This window comes from Giraffa tippelskirchi, chromosome 6 (genome assembly GCF_054371585.1).
Source record: "Giraffa tippelskirchi isolate mGirTip1 chromosome 6, T2T-mGirTip1v1.2.pri, whole genome shotgun sequence".
Taxonomy (NCBI): Eukaryota; Metazoa; Chordata; class Mammalia; order Artiodactyla; family Giraffidae; genus Giraffa; species Giraffa tippelskirchi.
Window position 1 is genome coordinate 89,835,476 of NC_137280.1, and position 26,624 is coordinate 89,862,099.

Below are 26,624 nucleotides of genomic sequence, written 5' to 3' on the forward strand. Positions count from 1 at the left end.
CGGATTGGATTCTTCTCCGGAGGCCAAGAATCCCAGCATCTTTCATGGTTCAGCAACAACCTGTCATTAGTTGTGGCATGCCAGATGAAGTTCCTGGCACAAGGATGGAACCTGGGTCCCCTGCACTGGAAGTATGGAATCGTTGACACTGGATCATCAGAGAAGTCCCAACATGAGATAATTTGATGAAAATTAATCAATGCCTCATGTTCCAGAAATCTTGAAAGAGTTTTAAGTTTACAATTATGTTGTGTTTACTAAGCATCTTTCTTCAAGTGTATCCTTGAATGGTGGGTTCCCACGAATTTTAGAAATGAATACTAATATGTTAATTCTGTAAATTATCTTTCAACACAAATAGGTAATGTTTAAAGGTAGAGATTTTTCCTTTAATCAGATAATTGAGCTTTTTCTCTTCCCATTTGAAGCCTGTTGAATCCATGGGTGAATTTCAGTGTTATTTCTAGAATGCAACTAGAGTTAAATGTTTATAATGGTCTGTTCATTCTCAGGTAATGGGCCATTAAAAAAAATGAGCTTGATATTTTATTTAAATGTTGATTTCTGTTTACGTGGCTATGGCACTTGAGATCTTTGTTGCAGCATCTAAAAACTCTCAGTTTCAGCATGTGGGATCTAGTTCCCTGACCAAGGATGCAATAAGGGCCCTCTGCACTGGGAGCACCGAGCCTTAGCCACAGGACCACCAGGGAAGTCCATGCAGTTTGGTAGTATGAGTTGTCTTTCCTTCTGACTGGTATTTGTTGAACAGACTATGAGACTTGTGATAGTACAAAAATAAATCTAGAGTTGGAGATATCCTGCCTGTGAGTATTATTAAACATAGATTTCCTAGAATCTATTCTTTCTGGTTCCATTTTACATTCACCTGTATGTGATTTTAAAACAAATTCAAAGAAGACATACATCCCTCAGATACTGGAGCACCAACACTATACTGAGACCTCTCCATCATCTGTAACACAGCCTGAATCCTAATTTTTTAATTTATTTTTTATTGGAGGAAAACTGCATCACAAAGTTGTGTGGGTTTCTGCCATACATCAACGTGAATCAGTAATAGGTTTACATATGTCCCCTTGCTCTTGAACCTCCTCCCACCTCCCACCCCATTGCACACCTGGGCAATGATTTAATAATAAATCATAATTTATTATTATTTTTGGCATTGCCATGCAGCATGCAGATCTTTGCCAACCAGGGATAGAACTGTGCCTTCTGATTTGGAAGTGTGTATTCTTAAACACTGGACCACCAAGGATATCTCAGTCTAAATCTGTTTCAATCTTTGATCTTTCCCAGTGTTGAGCCTTTCCAATCCCCACTGATTTGGTACTTAAGGTAAAGAATCTGAAAACACTTTGCCCTGGTTAGAAGTTTGAACCCTGTAGCCCAGATGGGTGCAAGGGTTCTTCTCAAACACAGTGTGAGATAATTCATTAAACACTTCTATATACATTTCATACTGGAAGGAAATATTTGGTCAGGTTTTGATTCAAACCCTAGTGAACTTTGACAGGCAAATAACTAGTATCCCTAAGGAAATTGATTCCTGATTTTTCTGGTAGAAGTAACACACTAAACCTTTCCATAAATTGGGATTCACCTGGAAACTGTTCTCCCTCCCTTTCTGATACCAGAAAGACAGACAGCTGATATCAGTTATGTGTAGAATCTAAAATATATCATAAATGAATTTGTCTAAAAAACAGAAACAAATTCACAGGCATAGAGAATAGATTTCTTGTTGCCATAGGGGAGAGATGACAGGAGGAAGGATGAACTGGGAGTTTCAAACTGGCATAATCGAACTATTATACATAGAACAGATCAACATCAAGGTCCTACAGTATAGTATAGGGTCACTATCTTGTGATAAACTCTAATAGAATAAAATATAAAAAACAATGTCATATACAATGGAAGCACTTTGCTATACAGTATAAGTTAATACAACATGGTAAATCAACCATACTTCAATAAAATTAATTTTTTGAAAACTGTAAAGTCTTTCAGAAAAGGTTCACAGGCAGACTGTCTATCTTTCTCTCAAGCCATCTTTTATTGCCTCACAATTTACATAAATTTATAGGCCTTGATTATGTCATGAGAGATTAAAAAATATTACCTAGGATACAGAAGAACTGAATGTATGTATTTTATAACCCTGCTGCTGCTGCTGCTGTGTCACGTCAGTCGTGTCCAACTCTGTGCGACCCCATAGACGGCAGCCCACCAGGCTCCCCCGTCCCTGGGATTCTCCAGGCAAGAACACTGGAGTGGGTTGCCATTGCCTTCCCAAGGCGTGAAAGTGAAGTTGCTCAGTCGTGTCTGACTCTTAGCGACCCCATGGACTGCCGCCTACCAGGCTCCTCCATCCATGGGATTTTCCAGGCAAGAGTACTGGAGTGGGTTGCCATTGCTTTCTCCATTTTAACCCTGACTCAGTGATTTAAAAAAATGAAATCATAAAAATAACCAATAGTTCCCTCGCCTTACTAATATGATTGAATGAAACTTCTTACTAATTAAGTTTAACTGCATGAGAAAATTTTTGCCTTGAAGAAAATGATTCCAGTCATCAATGATAAACATCTGAAAGCATTCAATAAAGAAAAACACCTTGCTCCCTTGCATAGCAATCAAATCCTCTAACACAAGTGCAACTCCTAGAAGAAGGCCTCTGAGTGCCCTCTTACTGTTACATACCACAGTCTTATGGGCTTGTAACATTCTTTTCTTCTTTATTTTTATTGAATTATAGTTGATTTGCAATATTATGTCAATTTCTGCTACAGCAAAGTGATATTATGTATATATATACAAATATATCTCATTGTATATATTTCTACTTTATTACAGGATGTTGAATACAGTTTTCTGTGCTATACATTAGGATCTTGTTTATCTGTATTCATTCTTAATAGAGTTTATTTCATCACAGTAACTGACTACAGGAGAGTTGTGATCTTGAGGGCCACAGGCACAAAGGTACTGAAACATCCCATGATTTAACTTTTACAGTTGAAAATTAAAAATTACTTTTGATAAAAAACTGTAACTAAATCTAAGAAAATGGCCTGAGAATGAAGTAGCTGACCTTCTATAAACAGGATAAAACTAATAACTGTTATTGTATAATGATTAACTGAAAAACACTGCAAGGTTTTTAAAGAATACTCATAAGTAAAATGGGAACTTTATTTTTTCCAGAAACGAAAAACTAGTTTCGTAGCTAAGAAAAGCTTCCAAAAGACTCGGTAAAATATTTGAAACTACAAAAACTGTTTCACACACACACACAAAAACATACTTTTAATCATATAAAATAAAATACAATAAAAAACATATTGGGGGGTTATATTGAGGTACAAGTAACAAAAAATACCCAAAGGATTCCTGACAGAAGGAAGGTGTTTATTCTTACGGAGAAACAAAGTCTTTCCACATTGTTCACATTTTATAGGATTCCTGTCCAGTGTGAATGTTTTCATACACCAGCACATAAGAGGGAGTGAAGGTTTTCTTGAATATTTTTCAATCATTGGATGTTTCTATAGTATGGGTTTTCAGATGTTTACTTAAATGAGATTGATATCTATAACTTTTACCACATTGATGACATTGATACAGTTTCTCTCCAGTGTGACTCCTTTCATGCTTCTTAAGAGAACTGGAATTAAGGAATGCTCTCTCACATTCCTGACATTTATAAGGACCATCTCCAGTATGTGTTATTTTGTGTTTCTGGAGGCTTTCCTTCCATCTGTAGACTTTCCCACATTCCATACACTCATAGTGTTTTTCTCCATTGTGGATTCTTTCATGCCTTCGAAGAGAGCTGGACCAAGAGAATACTTTAGAACATGTTCTACATACATATGTTGTCTCTCCTGTGTGACGTCTTTTGTGTGCCTCTAAGGAACTCAAACACTGCAAGGTTTTACCACACTGCTTACATTCATAGGGCTCCTCTGCGCTGTGCATTCTTTCATGTTTTTTAATCCTTTCAGGACTTTTAAAGGCTTTTCCACATTGTTTACATTGATATGGTTTCTCTACATTGTGACTCCATTCATGCTTTCGAAGCTCACAGGAAAAAACGAATCCTTTCTCACATTTCTGACATTTGAAAGGTAAATCTCCAGTGTGTGTTCCCATGTGTCTTTGAAAACTTATTTTCCACAGGAAGGCTTTCCCACATTCTTTACATTCATAAGGTTTCTCTCCACTGTGAGTTCTTCTGTGTTTTCGTAAAGAGTTTTGATATGGAAAAGCTTTTCCACATTGTAAACATTCATAGGGTTTCTCTCCAGTGTGACTCCTTTCATGTATTTTAAGAGAACTGGAATTAATGAATGCTTGCTCACACTGCTTACATTCATAGGGCTTCTCTGCCCTGTGAATTCTTTCATGTTTTTTAATCCTTTCAGGACTTTTAAAGGCTTTTCCACATTCTTTACATTGATATGGTTTCTCTATATTGTGACTCCATTCATGCTTTCGAAGCAAAAAGGAAAAAATGAATCCTTTCTCACATTTCTGACATTTGAAAGGTAAATCTCCAGTGTGTGTTACCATGTGTCTTCGAAAACTTATTTTCCACATGAAGGCTTTCCCACATTCTTTACATTCATAAGGTTTCTCTCCACTGTGAGTTCTTTTATGTTCTTGTAAAGAGTTTCGATATGGAAAAACTTTTCCACATTGTAAACATTCATAGGGTTTCTCTCCAGTGTGACTCCTTTCATGGATTTTAAGAGAACTCAAATTAATGAATGCTCGCTCACATTCCTTACATTTATAAGGGCCCTCTCCAGTGTGTGTTATCATGTGTTTCTGGAGGCTTTCCTTAAATCTGAAGGCTTTCCCACATTCTACGCACTCATATGGTTTTTCTCCACTGTGGATTGCTTCATGTTTTTGAAGAGCACTGGCACAAGTCGATACTTTGGAACATATTTTACATACATATTGTGTCTCTCTTGTGTGAACTCTTTTGTGTGCCTTTAAGGAACTCAAATTACTGAAGTTTTTCCCACACTGGTTACATTCATAAAGTTTCTCTCCCCTGTGAATTCTTCCATGGACTGGAACACTTTTAGGACTTTTAAAGGCTTTTCCACATTGCTTACATTGATAGGGTTTCTCTCTATTGTGTTTCCTTTCATGACTAATAAGACAACTGGGAGTAAGGAATGCTTTCTCACACTTCTGACATTTATAAGGTAAATCTCCAGTGTGTGTTAACATGTGTTTCCGGTAAGTTATTCTCCACAAGAAGGTATTCCCACATTCCTTACATTCATAGGGTTTCTCCTCTGTGTGAGTTCTTTTGTGTATTTTCAAATAGTTTTGATATAAAAAAACTTTTCCACATTGTAAACATTCATAGGATTTCTCTCCAGTGTGACTCCTTTCATGTGCTATGAGAGCACTGGGAGAAAAGAATTCCTTCCCACATTCTTTGCATTTACATACCTTCTCAGGGTACTTTCGATGCTCTCTTGGTTTGTCTTCAATGTGACATTTCATGTATCTAGTAAGGGATGAACCACTCATGAACGCATTTTCATATGCACTGCATTCCCATGGTTTTAAAACAGTAGTTTTTTTCCTCCTTTTGAGAGTTGTAATAAGATTGACGTTTTCTCCAGAGGAACTAATGTCTTTACTTTCACAGAGTTTCTCTATCATTGGACTTCTGTAAATCATAAGAACAACATTCTAAATAGCTTCATTATTTTACATTTTTGTATTTATTATGATTTATAAGAATAGTGAGGTTTTCTATCTTGTGTGATTGTAACAAGTTGAATATACTGAATGCTTTCCAACAGAATTTCAACCTTTCTGTTAAAAAGTGATATTGAGGGCTTCCCTGGTGGCTTAGTGGTAAAGAATCCACTTGCCAATGCTGGAGACATGGGGTCAATCCCGGGTCTTGGAAAATCCCATATGCCACGGAGAAACTAAGCTCTTGTACCACAACTAGTGAGCCTTAACTCTACAGCCTGAGACCAAAAGTACTGAAGCCTAAACTCTACAACAAGAAATACATAAATAAATAAAATTATTTTTTTAAAACTTATATTCAAATATAGAGTTTATAAATATGAACTGTAAACAAATTATATTGGAAACATGGAACATTTCTTCCATATTTAAGAAAATATTTTGGGGAGACATTTGCAAGAATAAATAAATTTGAAAATGGGGCTATTTCTTTTCTTTGATTCCTATAAAATTTTCATAATACACCAAGATTTGGACATGAGACATGCTGTGTATCATGAATATGGCTCACCTTAATTTTTTCCCATGGTTTTTCTCCTGTTCATCAATGTCATGATCTTGCCGTTTTGCCACTGAAATGCAGAACCAGAAAAAATATGATCCAAAATACTAGAAATTAAAGAAAAATTCACTGGATTTTAGGTCCATGATGAACTCTGACCCTGGCCAGTTTCTATTTCTTTCTTTTTCTGCCATGTTGTGCAGTTTGTGGGATATTACTTCCTGAACCAGGGGTTGAACCCAGGCCAGAGCGGTGAAAGAGTCAAGTCCTAACTTTTGGACTGCAGGAGAACTGCCCTTTCTTCCCTCATAGTTTCTTTACCAATGTACTGTCTCTCCACACTCCACATCTTTGAACAGTATAGACAGGTAAGAAACATTTGTTCTCTAATAGACCAATGATGGGAATTTTGTCATTCTTACCTACTGATGCCAGATTCCTGATGTTTTCCAACATCACATCTCTATAGAGTTTCTTCTGTGAGGAATCCAGTAAAACCCACTCTTCCTGGGTGAAGTTCACAGCCACATCCTCAAAGGCCAGTGAGTCCTAAAACACCCAAAATATGTGCACAGTGAGATAAATGAGACTGGCACACTAGACACTATACTCCATTTGTAAATGTTATGTACCTTATGTATGATTCTGTTCTTTAACAAGAGTTATGCTATGACTTGATCATGAGAAACTTACACTCCACACTTTCTCAATAATGGAATAGCATCATGAAGAAATGAAGTTATTTACACATCATTTCTGTGGTCACATATTACTTATATCACAATCACGGCCAAGGCAGAGAATGGAGGGAAATGACAGAAATCCTTTACAAACGAATCAAATACAATTTCAGGAACACTGATTTCCTGTGGAAAAATTCTTTCATCTTCTTCCTTATGGTCTACACTTTACACTAACCCATGGGGCAGATGATCAACATTGCATAGGGTATCCATGAATAAACACCCAGTAAAAAAACTGGAAAGCCTTTTCTAGTTGTACAACCTAACATCAGAGGCCAGGTGACAAGTATACCTCAAATTTGACCAAAGTCCAGCTGTCCACACTGTCTGAATGTCCTCCAGGTCTTTGGAAAAAGACCTGCAGCTGCCTGAATATAAATATTCTTCTGAAGAAATACTGCCTGTAAGTTGTTTGATAATAATCACAGAATCTGCTTTTCTCTTCTCTCTACATAAAACTTGATGCAGATAGCAAGTGATTTCAACCTTAGACGTCAGAGATGAAGAATCACTACCAATATGTTACACTACAAAATTTACTCTACCCAAGTGCCTCTGGGCACTTCCAGCCAAACTTTAAACACACAGTGCAATTACACAAAAGAAAGTCTCTTTCTCATCACACAGTAACAGTATATCCTGGGCCTTACTGCCTTTAAGCACAGGTTAAGAACTACAGCCACAGCAATGTCCATAATATTTTGAGGGTGAATTTTCCTGTGATTATAAAATATGTGAGGTTATCATCATTGGCCTCCTCCAAAAGAACATAAAGCTTCTATCCTGCAATTTCAAGAACAAGTGTTTCGGCAAGAGCCACTATAACCCCAGAGAGGTGTAAATCTAGTCTGTGATTTGTGAATTTAAATCTTGTGATTCTCCATGTCAGAAGAAGAGACTGAAAAACTTGAAATAAAGAAGTTATCCCACAACCATCAAAGCATGACTCAAAAGTCAAGCTAGAGTCCTAATACTGGGAAGAGAAAAGAAAGACATTTAAAAAATATTCCTCAAATATTTTGCTCTAAAGGCCTGTATGCCCAAAACACCTGTTTCACTAGAGTCTAACGCAAAGACTAAAAATATAAAAAAACACAGAAAAAAATATTCATGAAACCTGACATGACATGACATTTTTTAATGGAATATTTCAGGTACAGTTAGTGAAAATAACTAAATAAAAAGACAGACAGAAATCACACGCACTGAGGTTTTCCTGACATTAATGACAGACAACACCTGTCCAAGAAGCTCAGTGAACAAAAAATCAAAACTCCTAAAATGGAGACCAATGTATGTTATACTCAAAAGAAGAAAAAAACAAAGGCAAAGAGAATATATTGTAAAAAGCCAGAGGTACACTTTTATGTACAGGAAAAGACTAGAATCACATTGGACTTGTTTTTGGGACAAACATAAACTAAAACAAGAATCAAGTTGACTGAAATATTTAATGATTTCATGTTAAAAGAAAAAAACTTCCTAGAATTTTGTTAGCAAGCACAATTAGGAAAAATTAAGAATAGAAAGCCATTTTGAGAAAAAAATTGAGGGAATTAGTCATTAATATAACAAGTTTGAAAGATACCTTTGAAAATTCATTAGAAATGGGGATTCCCTGGTGGTCAGCAGTTGAGAATCCACCTGCCAATGCAGTGGACACGAGTTTGATCCCTGCTTTAGGAACATCCCACATGCAAAGTGGCAACTAAGCCAATGGGCCACAAGTACTGACTCTATCTCTAGAGCCCTAGAGCCAGAACTCCTGAATCCGCATACTGTAACTACTGAAGCTCTTGCCCATAGAGTCGATGCTCCACAAGAAAAGGCACCCCAATGAGACACCTGTTCACCGAAACTAGAGACTGCCTCTCTCTTACCACAACTAGAGAAAGCCTGCATGCAGCAAGGAAGAGCCAGGACAGCCATAAATAAATAAATAAATAAATCTTTAGGAAAATATTCATTGGAAAGAATATAAATTATGCAGGGGCATTCTTGTTGTTGTTCAGTTGCTCAGTCTTTTCTGACTCTTTGTGGTCCTATGGACTGTAGCATGCCTGGCGCCTCTGTCCTTCACTGTCTTCTAGAGTTTGCCCAGATTCAGTAATAAGCGGGAAGATAGAAATGACTAATATAAGGAAGACACACACATATAAGGAAGGGGAAATGAAAATTTAAAGGACTTAGTAAAATCAGGCATCCATTTATCATCACAAACAAGAAACAGAGGCAACTTCTACTTCCTAAGAAAGAACATGTTCCTGAATTCTGTAGGTAAATTCAAATAGTCATTCTGTGGCACATAACTATGTCTGTGAAACATTTGAAAGATACTCCAACAACAGATAACTCTTGGTTAAGGAAACATATTCAGAGTCTTCCCTGTTAGCCTAGTGCTTAAGAATCTGCCTTGCAATGAAGGGATGCAGGTAAGAACCCTGCTCCAGGAATTAAAGTCCTGTATGTCCCAGGGCAACCAATCCTGCCTACTTTATAGTCCCTGCTCAATAACAAGAGAGGCTGATGTGCCTGAACTACAGAAAAGTCAGCAAGCTGCAACAAAGACCCAGAGCAGTCAGCATAAAGATAATGAGAATAATAATAATCTGGAAAATAAAAATTTGAAAATTCAAAGACAACGGGGTAAGACTTATCCTAATATTGGAAGAAAATCAGTATCTTCCTAGAGAGCCACATTGAAATTGGACAAAGAAAAGGAAAGGCAATTCAAATGAAAATAAACTTTTTTTAACAAATAGTGCAAGAATTAATAGATATTCACAAACACACAAATAAAATGAATGTTGACACAGGACTTACATATTTTACCAGAAAAACCCTCAAAACCATCACAGATCTAAATGTAAAGTACAAAAGTAATAAACTCCTGCAAAATTTCACAGAAAGACTTTTCCAACAAAAGTCCGTCTAGTCAAAGCTATGGTTTTTCCAGTGGTCATGTATGGAAGTGAGAGTTGGACGGTGAAGAAGGCTGAGCGCCGCAGAATTGATGCTTTTGAACTGTGGTGTTGGAGAAGACTCTTGAGAGTCCCTTGGACTGCAAGGGACTTGCATCCTAAAGGAGATCAATCCTGGGTGTTCATTGGAAGGACTGATGTTGAAGCTGAAACTCCAATACTTTGGCCACCTCATGCGAAGAGTTGACTCATTGGAAAAGACCCTAATGCTGGGAAGGATTGGGAGCAGGAGGAGAAGGGGACAACAGAGGATGAGATGGTTGGATGACATCACTGACTTGATGGACACGGGTTTGGGTAAACTCCGGGAGTTGGTGATGGACAGGGAGGCCTGGTGTGCTGCAATTCATGGGGTCGCAAAGAGTCGGACACGACTGAGCGACTGAACTGAACTGAACTGAACAGGCTTTGATGATTAATTTTCAAACAACAAACACAAGGTCTATAAAAGAAAATAAGTATAATTTCATTTCATTAATAGAAAATGTCTCCTCTGAGAAAGAGAGTGTTAAGAGAATGATAAGCCAAGTCACAGGATAGGAGAAAATATTTGCAAATCACTTATGTGATAAATGGGGCTTCCTGGTGGCTCAGCTTGTAAAGAGTCCACCTGCAATGCAGGAGACCCTGGTTCGATTCCTGGGTCAGCAAGATTGCCTGGAGAAGGGATAGGCTACCCATTCCAGTATTCTTGCCTGGAGAATCCCCATGGACAGATGAGCTTGGTGGGCTGCAGTCCATAGGGTCACTTGACTGAGCAAGTAAGAACAGCACCACACATGTGATAAATGACTAGTATTCAAAATAGCCCCACAACTATGAAAACTCAACAGTAAGAAGACAAAATCATCCAATTAACAATGGGCAAAAGATCTCAACAGCTGACCAAAAAGCATATACAGAAGGGAAACAGGAAATATGAAAACAAGCTGAACATCAAATGTCAATTGGAAACTACAAATAAAACAATAAACTGTCACTACACACTCATGACTACCAAGAAAAATACTCAGAATACCAATTAGATGTGAAGATCATCCACATTCACTGCTGTTATTGTTCAGTCGGTAGGTGGCAACTATGAGTTCCACTCTCTGTAACCCCACGGACTATAATAATCTATTCCAGGCTCCATGGGGGTGCTCCAGGCAAGAATAATAGAGTGTTTTGCCATTTCCTTCTCCATGGAACCTTCCCAGACCAGGGATCCAACTGGAGGCTCCTGAATTGGCAACAGGATTTACTGCTGAGGAAAATGGAATTTGATACCCTATCAAGGAAGACAGGAGCATTCTTTGAAAACAAAATAGACTGTTACTTTACTAAGTATCTTATGACCTAGCTATACCACTCCTTGTTATTTGTTGAAATGAGGACAACTCTTGTATTCACACAAAAGTCATACACAAATAGTTGTATGGGCTCGATTCCCAGGGAGCAGAAGCTAACAGGTAAGCAACAAATCCTGCAAGAGGCAAATAACCAGTGGTACATCCATACAATCAAATACTGTTCACTATTGAAAAGGAATGAAGCGCTAATATCAAACTATGAAAACACATGAAGAAAAACTGTATTAAAACTGTATTGCTACCTGAAAGAAGCCAATCTGAAAAAGCTAGAAACTGTATGATTCTTAATACATGAAGGCCTTCAAGTACTTCCCCTCCACAGGGCCTTAGCCTGGCCCTTAGCCTGAACACAATGAACCCAGGCTCTGCTCCCCACTACATGTGCTCTACAGCACCACTAAAATGTTAAATACACAAATACTCTGTGCCCAATTCAGCAAAAACACTCAAATCTAGTGTTTATGTGGAAATGACAGAAGACATGTACAAGCCACATCTACTAGTTCACCCGGAAAACCACAAATAACTATTCCTTTCATAAAAATATATGCCAATCATTATTTTCAACACAAGTAATCCTACTTGAATACTTTTTGTCTGCAACTGTAAATCCTGGAATGCCATTGGAAATACACCTCCTCCCCGATACTCACTCAGGGAATGAAACAAAGTGAAACAAATGAAATGTAAGAATGGACTGTTTCCCATCTGATATTCCCATCTTAAATCTTCAGAAATATTGTATACTGTTCGTTAAGCTCTATTAATTAAATACATCTTACAGTTTAGAAAGAAGAAACTTAAGTGAGTAGATCTTCTGAAGGAGACTCACAGGGTAGTTTGTCAATAAAAGTTTCAAAAAAAAAAAAAAAAGGAAAACCTTCATGAAAGGATTTCCTATGGAATATCTGTTCCCAGCAAAAAATCGGGCGAGGAATGGCTATCACACAACCAACTTCCAGGCGGTTACTCTCGGCTTTCCGCTAAGGTAGAATACCTACGGATCTCTCTCCCGCACCCCGGAAAAATGCCATCCAAGACTCTGAGCAAATAGGATAAAAAATTAAAATATTGGGTTTGTTTGAAATGCACCGCAGAGACGAATAGTTGATCATTTCAATCGGAATTTTGAGAATGAGGGGAACGACGTGGAAGTTTAATGATTCCTGCCAGTCATAAAAAGGGCTTCCCTGATGGCTCACTGGCAAAAATACCGCCAAGCCAACGCAGAAGACCGGAGAAAGCAATGGCAACCCACTCCAGTACTCTTGCCTGGAGAATCCCAGGGACGGCGGAGCCCGGTGAGCTGCCGTCTATGGGGTCGCACAGAGTCGGACATGACTGAAGTGACAGCAGCAGCAGGGGCAGCAACGCAGAAGACGCAGGTTCCATCACTGGCGCTAAAAAATCCCCTGGAGAAGTAAATGGCAACCCTCTTCAGTATTCTTGCCTGGAAAAGTCCACGGACAGAGGAGCCAGGCGGGCTACAGTAGTCCACGGGGTCCCAAAGCATCGGACACGATTGAGAAACTAAGGTCTTGGAGCCCTCAGACAACATCTAATCCTACGACCCTGGAGAACAAGTCGCGATTGTCCCCTGAACACCATGCACGTGGTCACCCACAATCTTGGGAAGAAGAGGGGCTGCGCGCGAAGAGCCGCCGGAAGAGGTTCCGGGGCCGAAGTTTTGGCGCGCGGTGACCGGCAAAACGCCCGGGTCCCGGCTGCCGGTCCATCCCCCACGCTGCGAGACGGAAGGGACTGAGGTCCGAGTGGCGCCCCAGATCCCGCGTATCTGCAGACCCCGGCGGTGACCCCGAGGTGCCGGATCAAATCGTAGCCGGCTTCGGCCGGTAGCGATCAGTCCCACCCCGGTGTCGGTAGCCCAGTCAGCGGACTCACCATTTCAAGTTGCTTGGAAGTTGCTCTGAGTCCCTCCCAAGAGCTCCAAAGACCTGCGCAGATCGCAGGGCTTCTGAAAGCGAAGAGGGACCAGACGGGTGAAACCGGAAAGACACCGGCCCTTCTCCGCAGTGGGGGAAAGGAAGTCCAGGTATTGGCGCAGCATTGCCCCTCCCACATGCCGCAGCGGCCCCCTCCTGGTTGAACAGATTCCAATGTTCCGCCCCATTCTCCTGAGTGACAACCTGTGGGAGATGAGATTGGACCTCCCCTGGCCCGTTGCTTGTGCTTGGAAAAAGAGTAGTTTTGGGGTCTATGATTCCTGATTCCGTTTCAAGATGGAGCAAGTACAGATAAGATGGTGGCCCTGGTCAGTCCTGCCTGGAACAGAAGGGTCTTAGGTACTCCCGGGGTCAAGGGCTTGGTGTAAAAGTGTGTGGCCAGGCATGGAACTGTGCTTCCATAAGAAAGGCAGACACTGAAATGTGAACTCACCGTCTCTAATAAAGGGGTCGCCTCCATTTTCATCTTTCGTCCTACGGAGGGCTGAGCTATCCACCCATCCCTGCCCCACCCCACTCATTAGGTCCTGAAGCTCAAGAATCCCTTGGCTCTGGTAGGAGGTCTGAATCACTCAGCCTTACCTGGGTGCCAGCACGCACCTCAAACCACAGCCTGTGAGGTGTCTTCATTAACTTCTCAGGTACACGTTTTAGAGCGGAAGAAATTTTGACTATTAATTTGTTAATTTTATTCCAGTGTAGCTGATCTACAATGGTGTTCGAGCCTCAGTAGAACAGCAGTGAAGGCAGTCACATATTTATATATGTTGTAGTTTGGTCACTAAGTCGTATATTAAACTTTTGTGACCCTATGGCCTGTAGCTCACCAGGCTCCTCTGCCCATGGGATTTCCCAGGCATAACTTGACTGTGGTGATTGTTGTATGTATTTACAAATATATTAAAAGCATAAAAATGATTAGTTAATGGGTGCCTTCTACTGGTGGGGATGGGGTGTGGCCCCGAATACTCTCCAGGTATATTCCAATTGACAGTATCATTTCTTGTTTTTATTCTATTAAGGGAAATAGGAATACAGTTACCTTGCATAAATTTTAACTGTTGACATTACAATATTTTGTTGGTACACAGGTGGTTTCAAAAATTAACCACTCAATCTAAGAAATAATTGGGAAAATTTATTTGAGACAGATTTGAGGATTATAATCTGGGAAGAGCATCTCAGATAGCTCAGTGTAGAATGAGTTGCAGAGGACAGCAGAAGCAATCCAGGCCTGGAAAAACTGTTAAAGAACCAGAAGTGCCTGGCAGGGATACATCCCAGGGCAGCTGCAGAAATGGCTCCACTGAGCAGCCATCCTCCTGCAGCTTGTCACTCAGGCACAAAGGGGTGGGGTACTGAAAGCAACACAACCAGAAGGCCAGGAAGGCAAGTGGAAAGGTCCACTGGCCAGTTGCTAGTTGCCATCCTGTGTTGGTGGGTTTTGCTAACACTTGTGGGTTCCCAGTAGTTCTTGAGTATCTTCTGTGACTGTGTTTGTCTTCAGAGTCTTTAGGAGGGACTCAGACCTCCTAAAGAGTCTGTTCAGAAGGCCTTGCTACTTTTGATTTCTAACCTGTTGATCTCATTCATTTCATTAAAGAGTTTGATATGCTAGCCCAACCTTTCATCCCAAGAAATAGTCAAACTTGGTCATGCTTTATAATACTTTTTTCATAATGCTGGTTTGTAGTTGCTAGTATTTGTTGAGATTTTTTGAATCTATATTAAAAAAAAAGGTGTGTGTTTCTTCGGTTATGTTTTTTCTTGTTTTTTTCTTTTTTGGGTAGTTCTCATGTGGGTATAAGAGAAAAACTGGTGTCAAAAATGGAGTGTGGAGTATTGTCTGCATTCTATTATTTACAATACATTGTGAAAATCAGTAAATAAATATGGCTCCAAGGGGAGCAGTCACAGAGTCCATTACACACAATGCCTAAATAGTGTCAATAAACAAATACACTTGTTCCAGCGAAGGAATCAAGAAAGCCCAGCTTCCCCATTTTAAAAAAGGTTTTGGCTGCACCTCACAGCATGACAGTAAAGAAATGCCTGCAGTGTGAGACCTGCGTTCGATCCCTGGGTTGGGAAGATCCTCTGGAGAAGGGAAAGGCTACACACTCCAATATTCTGCCCTGAAGAATTCCATGGACTGTATAGTCCCTGGGGTCACAAAGAGTCCAACTCGAATCAGCGACTTTCACTTTCACACAGCATGGGGGATATTAGTTCCCAGACCAGGGATCCAGCCTATGCCCCCTGCAGTGGAAGTTCAGTGGAGTCTCAAGCACGGAACCAACAATCAGTGTTACCCTCCTCCCTTCCCTGTACAAAGAGGCTGTATGAATGATTAACAGATAATTTGAATCAGAGAGGTGAAACTGACTTTGGCAAAGAGGAGAGTGATCTAGAAATTTAAGAATTTATTGCCAGCCCGACAAAAAGCCCATCTAGGGTGGAAAAGCTCTTTGATTTGAGATTCCGAGTCCCAAACATTTGGAAAAGGAGATTCCACGTGTCCTACCACCCCCCAGAATCCTTCTCAATGACATCCATCTTGACTGACCAATGTGTATGCCACCAGGAAGGACCCTGAGTCAGAGTGACTGGCTCAAAGACAGCCCGGAGACTAATCCCATCACCATAAAATCCGGGCTATGCGGCAGAGTAGTTCTCCTGCTTCCCTTACCCTAATGCTCTAGGCCTGGGCACAATTCATTTCTGAGTGTTAGACAAGAGCTCCCTTTTAGTACGCCCAGGGCAACAGACCCGCTAACTCTATGAATCTAAGGGACCGAGATCCCATCAGCACCACAGAGCCTCGCAGTCACAGACTCTGGCGGCGATCAGGAGGAGACGGGGTCCAAACATGGTCGGTTCATCCAGTCCAAGAGTCCCTCTGCCGTGGCCGCATCCGGATCAGCACACTCACCATGTCCAGGTTCCTTGGTCTGTCTGAGTCCCGCCTAAAGAACGCCAAAGACCAGTGCAGATCAGGGGGCCAAACAAAGACTTGAAAGTTACCGGGCAAGTGAACCACACAGGAAACAAGCGCAACCTTCCCCGCGGTTAAAGAAAGTAAAGAAGTCTAGGTAAAATCGCGTCATCGCCCCGCCCACCTGCCGTGGTGGCCTCCTGGTTGGACAGATCCTAATGCCCCGCCCCATGGGACTGACTGACGACCTAGGGAAGGTGAGGTGGGACTTGTCCCCCCAAGCATGTTTGCCTTCTAAACGAATTTATTCCTAGCAGGGGGTTGAACGTCTCGGGCTGATGCAATCTGCCCGGAGTATCGGGGTGGGACTTTTAAATTCAGTTTTGTTTTCCCCGAGGTCAGGTGGTCCAGCTCGGGCCTTTGAGATCGTTATCTCCTTTTCCCAGGCCCGAGGACTCCTTCAATTCTGTTTCAAGATGGCACAAGTATAGATAGGAGGATGATCCATGTCAGTCCTGTCTGGAACTTGAGCCTCTTGGGTCCTCTAGGGGTAAAGGCTTGGTTAAAACTGTGTGGCCAGGCATGGAACTGTGCATCTTGTTAAGAAACGCAGAACTTATGGTGAACTCACCACCTGTAATAAAGGGACTGGCTCCATTTTCATCTTTGGTCTTCGACAGCGCTAGCCTTCCACCCATCTCTGCCCCGTTCCCACTCAATGGATACTTAAGCTAAACAATCCCAGAGCTCATGGCTCTGGTAGGAAGTGAATCAGTCAGCTTAAGGGCTTGCGACGGTAAGTCTCAGTCAAGCCACAGGATGTGAGGAAGGTACATTAAGTGCTCAGGTGTACATTTAACACTGGAAGAAATGTTATTAGTTAATTAATTAATAATTTTTATTGGAATATAGCTGATCCACAATGCTGTGCTAGCTTCAGTTGTCCAGCATGGTGAATCAGTCATGCATATACATATATCAGCTCTTCTTAGATTGTTCTCCCATATAGGCCATTACAGAGTACAGAGTAGAGTTCCTTGGGCTACAAAGCAGGACCCCATCAGTCATCTATTCTATAGATAGTAGCATGTACACTTCCATCCCAGTGTCCCAATTTATCCCTCCTCCCTTATGCCTTGGTAATTACAAGTTTGCTCTGCACATCCCCGACCCTACCTCTGTCCTGCAAACAAGTTGATCCACGTGTCCTGGTCCGTGCATGGGTTGGAAAAGAATTTCCAGACGTGAGGCAGAACGACAGAAGAATAAAGTTTTTTAGAGTGGAAGACGCTGTTAAAACAGCGGGCCGGTACCATACTGTCCTGATGACTGTGGCTTTGTAGTAGAGCCTGAAGTCAGGCAGGTTGATTCCTCCAGTTCCATTCTTCTTCCTCAAGATTGCTTTGGCTATTCGAGGTTTCTTATATTTCCATACAAATTGTGAGATGATTTGTTCTAGTTCTGTGAAAAATACCATTGGTAGCTTGATAGGGATTGCATTGAATCTATAGATTGCTTTGGGTAGTATACTCATTTTCACTATATTAATTCTTCCAATCCATGAACAACGGTATATTTCTCCATCTGTTTGTGTCCTCTTTGATTTCTTCGGTGCATGAGACAAGGGCTCAGGGCCGGGGCAATGGGAAGACCCAGAGGGATGGGATGGGGAGGGAGGTGGGTGGGGGGTCCAGGAAGGGGAACACATGTAAACCCATGGCTGATTCATGTCAATGTATGGCAAAAACTATTACAATATTGTAAAGTAATTAGCCCCCAACTAAAATAAATAAATTTATAAAAAAAATTAAAAAAAAAAAAAAACCAGCGGGCCGACTGGACTCAGTTCAGTTCAGTTCAGTCTCTCAGTCATGTCCGACTCTGCGACCCCATGAATCGCAGCATGCCAGGCCTCCCTGTCCATCACCAACTCCTGGAGTTTACCCAAACTCACGTCCAGACTGGACTCAAGAGGGGGCCAAAGGCTTTTGGCCAATTTTTATAGCCTCAAGACAGAGAAAATTCCTACTGGAATGGTGGCATTAAGTTATTGGTTAGGATGCTATAGGGTGTATAGCAGGATGAGTATTTTACGTTATATGGAGTCAGAGAACTGGCCGGTTTATATCCAGAGGCTCATGGCAACAGTTGCTATGGGGCTTGGTCAGTTCCAGAGATTTTTATCCTGTGACTTTGGTATAGGGCTCTGCACCACCTGTAAGCGACATCATATTTCAAGAAAGAGCCTGTTCAGACTCTGTGCTAGGTCTGCTTCTTCTCTTTTTCATTCTTTTTGTTATTGGTTTTGCTCAGAGGCTCTGTGATATCCAACTCTTTGAGACCCTGTAGACTTTAGCCCTTGGAGAAGGAAATGGCAACCCACTCCAGTGTTCTTTCTTGGAGAATCCCAGGGATGGAGGAGCCTGGTGGGCTGCCTGCCGTCTATGGGGTCGCACAGAGTCGGACACGACTGACGCGACTTAGCAGCAGCAGCAGCAGCAGCAGCAGCAGCAGACTTTAGCCGGCCAGGCACCTCTGTCCGTGAAATTTTCTAGGCAAGAATACCGAAGTGGGTTGCCATTTTCTACTCCAGGGGATCTTCCTGACCCAGGGATCCAAACTCACCCACATCTCTTGCCTCTCCTGCATTGGTACATGTGAAAATGAAAGTCTCTCAGTCATGTCTGAATCTGTGACCCCATGGACTATAGAGTCCATGGAATTCTCCAGGCCAGAATGCTTCGTCTATCCCTTCTCCAGAGGATCTTCCCAACCCAGGAATCGAACCTGGCTCTCCTGCATTGCAGGCGGATTCTTTACCAGCTGAGCCACGACGGAAGCCCCAGCTACCACGGAACCCCCAGGAACCGAGCACAGGGAACCGGGCGCGGGGCGCAGGGGCGACGAGCGGCAGCGGAAACCCAACGAGGCGAAGGATGGGGGAAGGGAATCACCTGGGGGCTCCGGCAGACCCGCCCCGCCCCCGGCGAGGACGGTCTCCAGCCCACGCTCGGTCCACAAGGGAAGCAGAGCGCCGCGGCGGCGAGGAAGAACGATAGGGTGACCCCCGCGGCAGATCGGCCTTTCAGGCAGGGCCGGGAGCGAGGCCTGGGAAAGGGACCCGGGGCCTCCGGAACGGCCGAATCTCCCTCGCATCCTCCCGCCTAAGGGCCGAGCGGCGAGGGCACGGCCGCCGGCCGGGGACCGGACCCGCGCTCTGGCGAGCGCACCGCCTTGAGAACCGGCGCTCCTCCTCATCCAGCACGGAAGGACGTCGGCACACAGACGGCGGCGACGGGCAACGGAGCGGGACCGCGGCGGGCCCGGGAAGCGAGACGCACCACGGCGCGGCCCAGGGGATCAATAGACAGGACGGACGAGGGTTGGAGAAGAAGGATGGAGAAGGATAGAGAGGGTTACAGACGGGGTGCGGCCACGTAGGCCGACGTTGCGAAGACATGGCAGCAGCAAAGAACCGGCGGGGGAGGTGGGGTGGCCGCGCGCCATCGCGAGGGTTCCCAGGGCAGTTCGAAAAGACCCGAAAGCAAGTCGGCCGCCGGGGCACGCAGCGGGATCTCACCGCCAGAGGCCTCCAGCACCGGGGCGGTCCCCCGGCACCCAGGACGCGGAATGGCCTCCCCGGCTCCCGCGGGGCCACCCTCGCTGGGCTCGCGCCCACCACCGCTAACACCCAGAGCCACAGCAGGCCCTGGAGAAGGCTCTCCCGCCGCGTACCGCGCCCCGCGGCCCTCATGCACTACTCCGCCCGGGACGCCACCCACGTGAGACGAGGCAGGTTCGGTCCCAGATAGGGGAAGCGGGCGCGGGCGGCCACCCGTCTGGGACCGGGTCGGGTGTGCGGGGTTAGGGGGCGGAGGGAAGGCCAGCAGCGACGGGGAGGGGCGGCAACCACGCACAGCGAGGGCCGCGGGACAGGGACCAGAAAGACCGAGACACGGACGGGCCACCAGGAAAACAAGCGCGGGGTCCCACCGCCACACACACGTCGGCGGTCCCCTGACGCCTCTGTTTCTGTATCACCTGGCTTCCCTGATTAGCAATTGTTTGAATCCACCCTTTGGTACTCAGGAAAGGTCAAAGAGGCTGAATGAAGCCTATATCCTACAGAGGAAATATGGAGAACACAGAACAGATCTGTACTCCAGAGCCCCACAGAGTCCTGCTCAGTTTTAATTCAGGGAACTGGGCAAGTATGACTGTGATAACTTCCTGTCAAAATGGGGCATAGGACTGCCTCAGCTTGGAGAATAGACACTGAATTGGAAGTATTCCTGAGTTCCAAGTCCTAGATCTGAGTCTTGTATGATTAAAATCTCAGCCCCTTGGTCTGCCCTTTTGGCGTAACAGACCCAATTAGAAGTTGTTGAAGGAGTGATAACTGGAATTTAATAGACAAAATAGGTCTCATTTCTTTTTAGAAGAATAAGCCCCAAACCCAGTCTGGACCTGGCACTTCGGGGAGACTAGTAGCCAGGTAGCCAGTTGCCTCCTTTTATAAAAAGTAAGGTTGCAGTTACTAGCTGCCAGCAGACATTGTTTTGAGAATGGTGGCATCCAAGCCTGACAACGACTTAGAAAACTCAAGTGTTTAGCAATACAATAATTTCTAGTCTGAAATTACACCCATAGAATCACCTAGTTATTTCCTTGGATGTCTGAACCATAGCTACTCTATTTTGACTTTTAATTGTAAATTTCTCCTTAATAGCCAAAGCAGATGTCACCATTAACAATGTCAAGGTATGAGAAGATGCAAGAATTGGGACTCACAAAGTCTCCTCCTGAAAAGATCTAACTACCTGAAGGCCTGTTCTGCCAGTTTTTTCCAGAGCACAGAGTACCTCATTTCTGATTTCCACCCTGAACTCCTTTCAGGGGTGTTGAAGATCAGCAGCTGCAGTGGCCATGATTTAATCTTTGTAGAAGTAGATGGCAAGTGTCAGTTTTAGTTGGTAGAGCCCTTCTTGGTCATAAACTTGACCATGATTTTGAGGGGGTCATTTCATGACCATGTTATCCCATGGTGCTGAGAATGTGCATTCCCAGGTTTGGCAAAGGTTTTGTTGACAGGCCACTCAATGTGCTGTTACTGGACTAGGGCATAAAACAGTACCCAAAATTCTCTGGACCACCAGAGATTTTTGGTCCAGGAAAACATTTCCTCTTGTTGCTTCTTCCCATATCTAAAGTTACACTGATACCATCATCGATCTCATATAGAACTATATATTATTTTACCAGAGGCCTCAGTTACACATTTGGTAGTGTAAGAAACAGCAATTTTGTAAAACAGTAAAAATACAAATAACACAGCCAGCAATATTAGTAAAGTCATAAGTAAGACTTAAGCTAAGAGATGTAGATGTAGCCCAGTACATCCCAGGTCATCTGACTTAGTCTACTCTGTACAAATCTTTATCCTCCAGGGAAATTATACATTGGCATTGTCAGTAAGACAGCCCAGTTTTCTAATGTGACTAAACTGATTATCCTTAGTATGATTTAATTGTTTTCAACATAGAGAAGACTTTAAATCTAAATTACCATAGCCTGTTGTTATCTATATAAATCCATCCCATAATTGTGGGAGATTTTTTTCCTTTGCTAAAACTTTGCTTGTTGCTCTGATTGAACTTGAGTAATACAAGAAAACTCAAATTTATGGCCAGAGTCAGAGCAGGCATTGTTCATTGGCCAGGTGAGGGGATCCCATCTAGTAATGTCAATAGTGACCTGAATATGACTATAATTTTGTTTTTAAGTAAATTTTCTCAGGGCCAAACAGTTAGAGCCTTGGAGTAGGGAAACTTACCAAGGTAACCCAGAAGTAGGCACAGGTAATTGGCCACAAACCCAACAATTGGATTGATTTTTAAAACTAGCATAGGATCAGGCCTATGATAGAAAAGCATTTGATTTATATGCAAAGGTCTAAGAAGTTAAGAAAACATTATAAATGAACATATGAATCAGGTCCAGCATCTTAGCAAGCTGTCTGCCTCTGATGTTGTCTTTTTCTCATCCTGGTGTAGTGCAGTTTTTACTGATAAAAAGGTCCTTCCATCCAGGTTGGAGACAGTCCCTTAAATTATGTCTTTTTCCAGTCCTGGTTGCAGCTCATGAGGCATCTTATCTTCATCCAAAGATAGATTACTGAGATAAGCTTCAGAAATAAACTTAGGGTGTTCCTTAAGAATTCAATTAAATTTTACATTAATATTGCATAACAGCAAAGAATGATCCAGGAAATTAATCTTACTAGATGCAGACCTCCATTAACAAACTGAGATTTAACATTTATTGAAACATTTTTTTCTCCCTAAAGTTACTCTTATTTTTATCAAATATAACCAAATTAAGGCTAGTTTGTTTGCAAAATAGGTCTGCTCTCAGTAATTTTGGCCTGATGATTTATAGAACCATAATTGAGCATAGAATTTTTGTTTTGCTGAAACATTTATAGAGTCTCAGACTGAACTTGTAGAATGAAACAGGGCTGGGAAACTCACACCAAAGGCTTATCACAGATTTTGCCTAACAAATCTAAGTGAGTTCTTCCCTTTTCAAGGTCTAAAAAATTCCTTGAGATTTTTGTACCTGTTAGTGAGATAACCTTCCTAACTCATCTGATAAAGTTACTGGAAACCTGAGTTTCCAATCTCTGGAGGAGTCAGATAGAGAGAAAATATAATTGTTTTGTTTATAACATATAATTTTACCAAATTACTATAATAACTAATTTGAGGGAAGGTTTTCCCTACTCCCGGAAAACACAAGATTCAAACCCATAATTTTTCAGATAGAAACCATAAAAGTTATAAGCATATTCACTGGTTCATTCAGTCCTTTTGTTAACTTTTGTGAAGTCATCAGGTTTCCATTAGAATACCATGACATATTGTTATGGCCACGTGTTCTGGGAAACAAGCTCACTCAGAAGGACAATGCAGATTGTGAAGTGCAGTTTATTACACCAGCGGGCCCAAGGCAGAGTATCCTCTTAGCCAAGGACCCCGACCAGCATTTGTGAAAATCTTTTATACCCCATGTGTACGTGTCTGAACCCACCACCCAACTTCCTTGTGACTTACATAAACAAAGGAAAGGTAAATACAATCACAATAACTCCATCATTCATGTGTTATGTGTTCAAACAGTCAATAATCAATAAGCCTGAGGTTACAGATAAGAATTTATGACCTGTCCAGAGGGGGTCTTATCCTTCTATTGTCATTTCCACAGGCACTAAGCACAGAGTTCAGAGTCCATTAGAGAGGTGGCCAAGCATAATCAGCACGAACAGGCCTAAGATGGAGTCCAGGCCCTTTGAATTCCTTCTTCAATATTAGAATGTTAAGAAGTCCATATAATTTCTAGGATATCTATATTAGCAATATTTACCATATATTATAACATGAGATGATTTATTACTCATTTGATAATTTTTTTCATGTAATTTAACCAACCAAATAAACACAATTAGTTTAATATCTCTCTTTGGGATGTTTCAGGGGCCCTCTGAAGCACCCCAAAGTTAGCTAGAAGTCAAAGGAACTTCAACAGAATTGGATTTAGGAAGTTTTGTCAAAAAAATCAATTAAAAGGGTTTAGAACATTTGGTCAGATTTAGTCAGTGCTGATGGGTGTATCATTTAGCTTGGTGATATGTCAGAATAGGCATATATACATAGGCTCAAGGTCTAGTCTAGTGAAAGTTGACTCCGCCATCTTGGACCTAGTTGGCTTTAACCAGTGTTGCTATGGCTGTGTCATTCCTAACAAAATCCATTTATCTAACTAACTATAATCCAGTTTTAGAAAATCTTGATCATGCATAACTCTTTAGTTTTTTTTTTAATACCTTTTTTTTTTTACTGAAAACACACTTTCTACTTTCCTTTAGCAACCAAGAACTAACTTTTATATTAGCATTTTATAGATTGGTGAGCATAAAGACCAGTGATAATTTCTAAAACCTTTGCTTTCTTAGAACATTTTAGGATGGCACCAAACATTATTTATTTATAGTCCCAAATCTCTTTAATTTCTCTGTAAAATGAAATTAGTATTTAGTAGTAAATGTTTCAAAATTTTATTTTATTTGGAAATGACCTAGCTATTCAATAGACTTCCAACACTTAGGTTAGCACAACCCTTAGAAATTCAAGTTACCTCAGTCCGGAGAGACTATTTTAAACAGGTATTCCTAAAGCATAATTATTCTTAATAGAGTTTATCTAAAAGCTTATATCTCATTTACATTTGTGTAGAAGTTTCTTTACTCCAGGTAATTTCCTTGTTGACAAACTTGTAACAGATATAATAATATTTAATTTATATTAAACCTAGGTACAATGAAAATGTTCTACTTAATGTTAATTACTCTAAGCCATGTCTACATTAGTTAGATCAACAAACAAACATTAATATCAGGTATTTAATACTGAATAATTTAATTTAGAATTATTAGATTTGTAAGTGCTTACTTTTCTTTAAGCCAATTAAATAGAGCTCATTTACAAATCAGTCTCAAAAATATTATCCAGAGACAAAGACATACTGAGACATATTTAAACAGACATAATGCAAGATAGAGCTTCATTTTCTAAGCTTAGTCATGAATTAGATACAATACAAAATTTACTAGTTTGTAAATAACAGTTGGAATAAGTAAAATTTTTAAAGGCTTTTTCTCATTTTTCTTCAGTCTCAGGAGTTAGAGATGGTCTAGATAAGTGTTCCTGAGAGCCCTGATCTCAAGGCATAGGGAAAGAAAATCAAGTTCTAATAAAATGGTGGCAGGTCTAAACCAAATGGCCAGATAAAGCAGAATGGCCACCACAAATCACAACACAGAACACAGAGTATAAAACACATAAACAGACCTGGCAGTCCTCATCAGACACTCCCTTAAATACAAGATTACATTCTCTCAGAAAAGTTCCTATAGAGACACAGAACTTCAGATCCAAGTACTAACAGAGTAAATGAAAATATCTCAGGTCTTCAAAGATTTCAAAGAGGGGAAAGGAAGCCAGGTTGAAAGAAGAAGGGGAGGAGGCGGGAGAGGAAGGCAAAAGGGGTGGCCTTACAGATGTCTCCTGCCACCTGCAGACACCCAGGCGTTACAGGACTTTACCCTGGGCCTCCAGAGAAGGGAGGACTGGAACTCAGACCTACCAGAAACCAGACCAGAACAGAACAAGAATTCAAGTTCTCTACCAAGAGGAGGTGATCAGTCTCCAATCCTCAGCTTAGGCTGAGGCCCTTTGACCAGATTCCTGCATTCAGGGGAACTAAAAAAAAGAGATAGGATAGGAAGGGTTACAGAGAAGGCAATGGCACCCCACTCCAGTACTCTTGCCTGGAAAATCCCATGGACGGAGGAGCCTGGTGGGCTACAGTCCATGGGGTCGCTACAAGTCAGACACGACTGAGTGACTTCACTTTCACTTTTCACTTTCATGCATTGGAGAAGGAAATGGCAACCCACTCCAGTATTTTTGCCTGGAGAATCCCAGGGACGGCGGAGCCTGGTGGGCTACCATCTATGGGGTCGCACAGAGTCGGACACGACTGAAGCGACTTGGCAGCAGCAGGAAGGGTTAAGGAGAGGAAAGAGAGAGGGAAGGGGAGGGAGGTCAATAAAGTCTCTTGTTCCTTTCCTGGTCAGGGGCCTCTGACCAGTTGTCCACGTCAGGAAGAGACCAGGGACAAAAGGGTCCCAGTTATGGCGGCTGGGTCTGGTCCATCGGTGAGCAAACTGGTCCCTAAGTACCCTGAGTGGTCAGGATGTCAGCTGGAGTGAAGAGTAGTCTCTGCCAAAGGTGCCATTTGTTGCAGGAAGGGGGACCCCTTCCAGGGCCCAAAACTGGGCTTTTGTCTAACACTCAGAAATGAATTGTCTGAGGAGACACATGTGCTGACAAAGCAAGAGATTTTATTAGGAAAGAACGCCTAGGGCAAAAAGCAGTAGGGTAAAGGAACCCAGGAGAACTGCTCTGCCACGTGGCTTGCAGTCTCTGGTTTTATGGTGATGGGATTAGCTTCTGGGTTGTCTTTGGCTCATCATTCTGACTCAAAGTCCTTCCTGGTGGTGAATGCCTTGCTCAGCCAAGATGGATGCCAGCGAGGAGGATACTGGGAGGTGGTAGGACATGTGGTGTCTCCTTTTGACCTTTCCCGAACTCTTCTGGTTAGTGGTGACATATTACTTCCATGTTCCTTACCAGGACCTCTTGTCTTTAAACAGCTCATGCAAATGGTTACTATGGTGCCTGGCCAGGGTGGGTGGTTTCAGTCAGTGTGC

General features: G+C 42.1%; 2 protein-coding genes across 3 annotated transcripts; both read right to left on the reverse strand.

Moving 5' to 3' along the window:
* Nucleotides 1-3,308: 3,308 nt before the first annotated feature.
* On the reverse strand, nucleotides 3,309-13,471 carry LOC145511402 (uncharacterized). Of its 2 annotated transcripts, none has more exons than XM_081504589.1 (4): nucleotides 13,298-13,471; nucleotides 6,742-6,868; nucleotides 6,329-6,389; nucleotides 3,309-5,725 (listed from the first exon to the last, which is right to left on the reverse strand). In XM_081504589.1, exons 1-4 carry the CDS (start codon nucleotides 13,298-13,300, stop codon nucleotides 3,559-3,561), a joined length of 2,358 nt encoding a protein of 785 aa, XP_081360715.1. In that variant the 5' UTR covers nucleotides 13,301-13,471; the 3' UTR covers nucleotides 3,309-3,558. The 2 variants fall into 2 exon arrangements, with proteins under 2 accessions (XP_081360715.1, XP_081360714.1); XM_081504588.1 differs by lacking the exon at nucleotides 13,298-13,471 and adding an exon at nucleotides 12,668-13,117.
* Nucleotides 13,472-18,574: 5,103 nt separating this feature from the next.
* LOC145508756 (uncharacterized) lies at nucleotides 18,575-22,174 on the reverse strand. The gene is made up of 2 exons (XM_081496057.1): nucleotides 21,024-22,174; nucleotides 18,575-20,086 (listed from the first exon to the last, which is right to left on the reverse strand). The coding sequence occupies exon 2, from the start codon at nucleotides 20,046-20,048 to the stop codon at nucleotides 19,380-19,382; it is 669 nt and encodes a 222-aa protein (XP_081352183.1). The 5' UTR covers nucleotides 20,049-20,086; nucleotides 21,024-22,174; the 3' UTR covers nucleotides 18,575-19,379.
* Between the last annotated feature and the right edge of the window lie 4,450 nt (nucleotides 22,175-26,624).

Coding starts and splice junctions, on each gene's coding strand:
- LOC145511402 (XM_081504588.1), bottom strand. CDS start 12,787: ATGGAACCTGCGTCTTCTGCGTTGCTGCCCCTGCTGCTGCTGTCACTT. Junction 6,869..12,667: donor CCGTCCCTGGGATTCTCCAG/GCAAGAGTACTG, acceptor TGGGTGTTTTAG/GACTCACTGGCCTTTGAGGA. Junction 6,390..6,741: donor CAGGAATCTGGCATCAGTAG/GTAAGAATGACA, acceptor TCTGCATTTCAG/TGGCAAAACGGCAAGATCAT.
- LOC145508756 (XM_081496057.1), bottom strand. CDS start 20,048: ATGAGGGCCGCGGGGCGCGGTACGCGGCGGGAGAGCCTTCTCCAGGGC.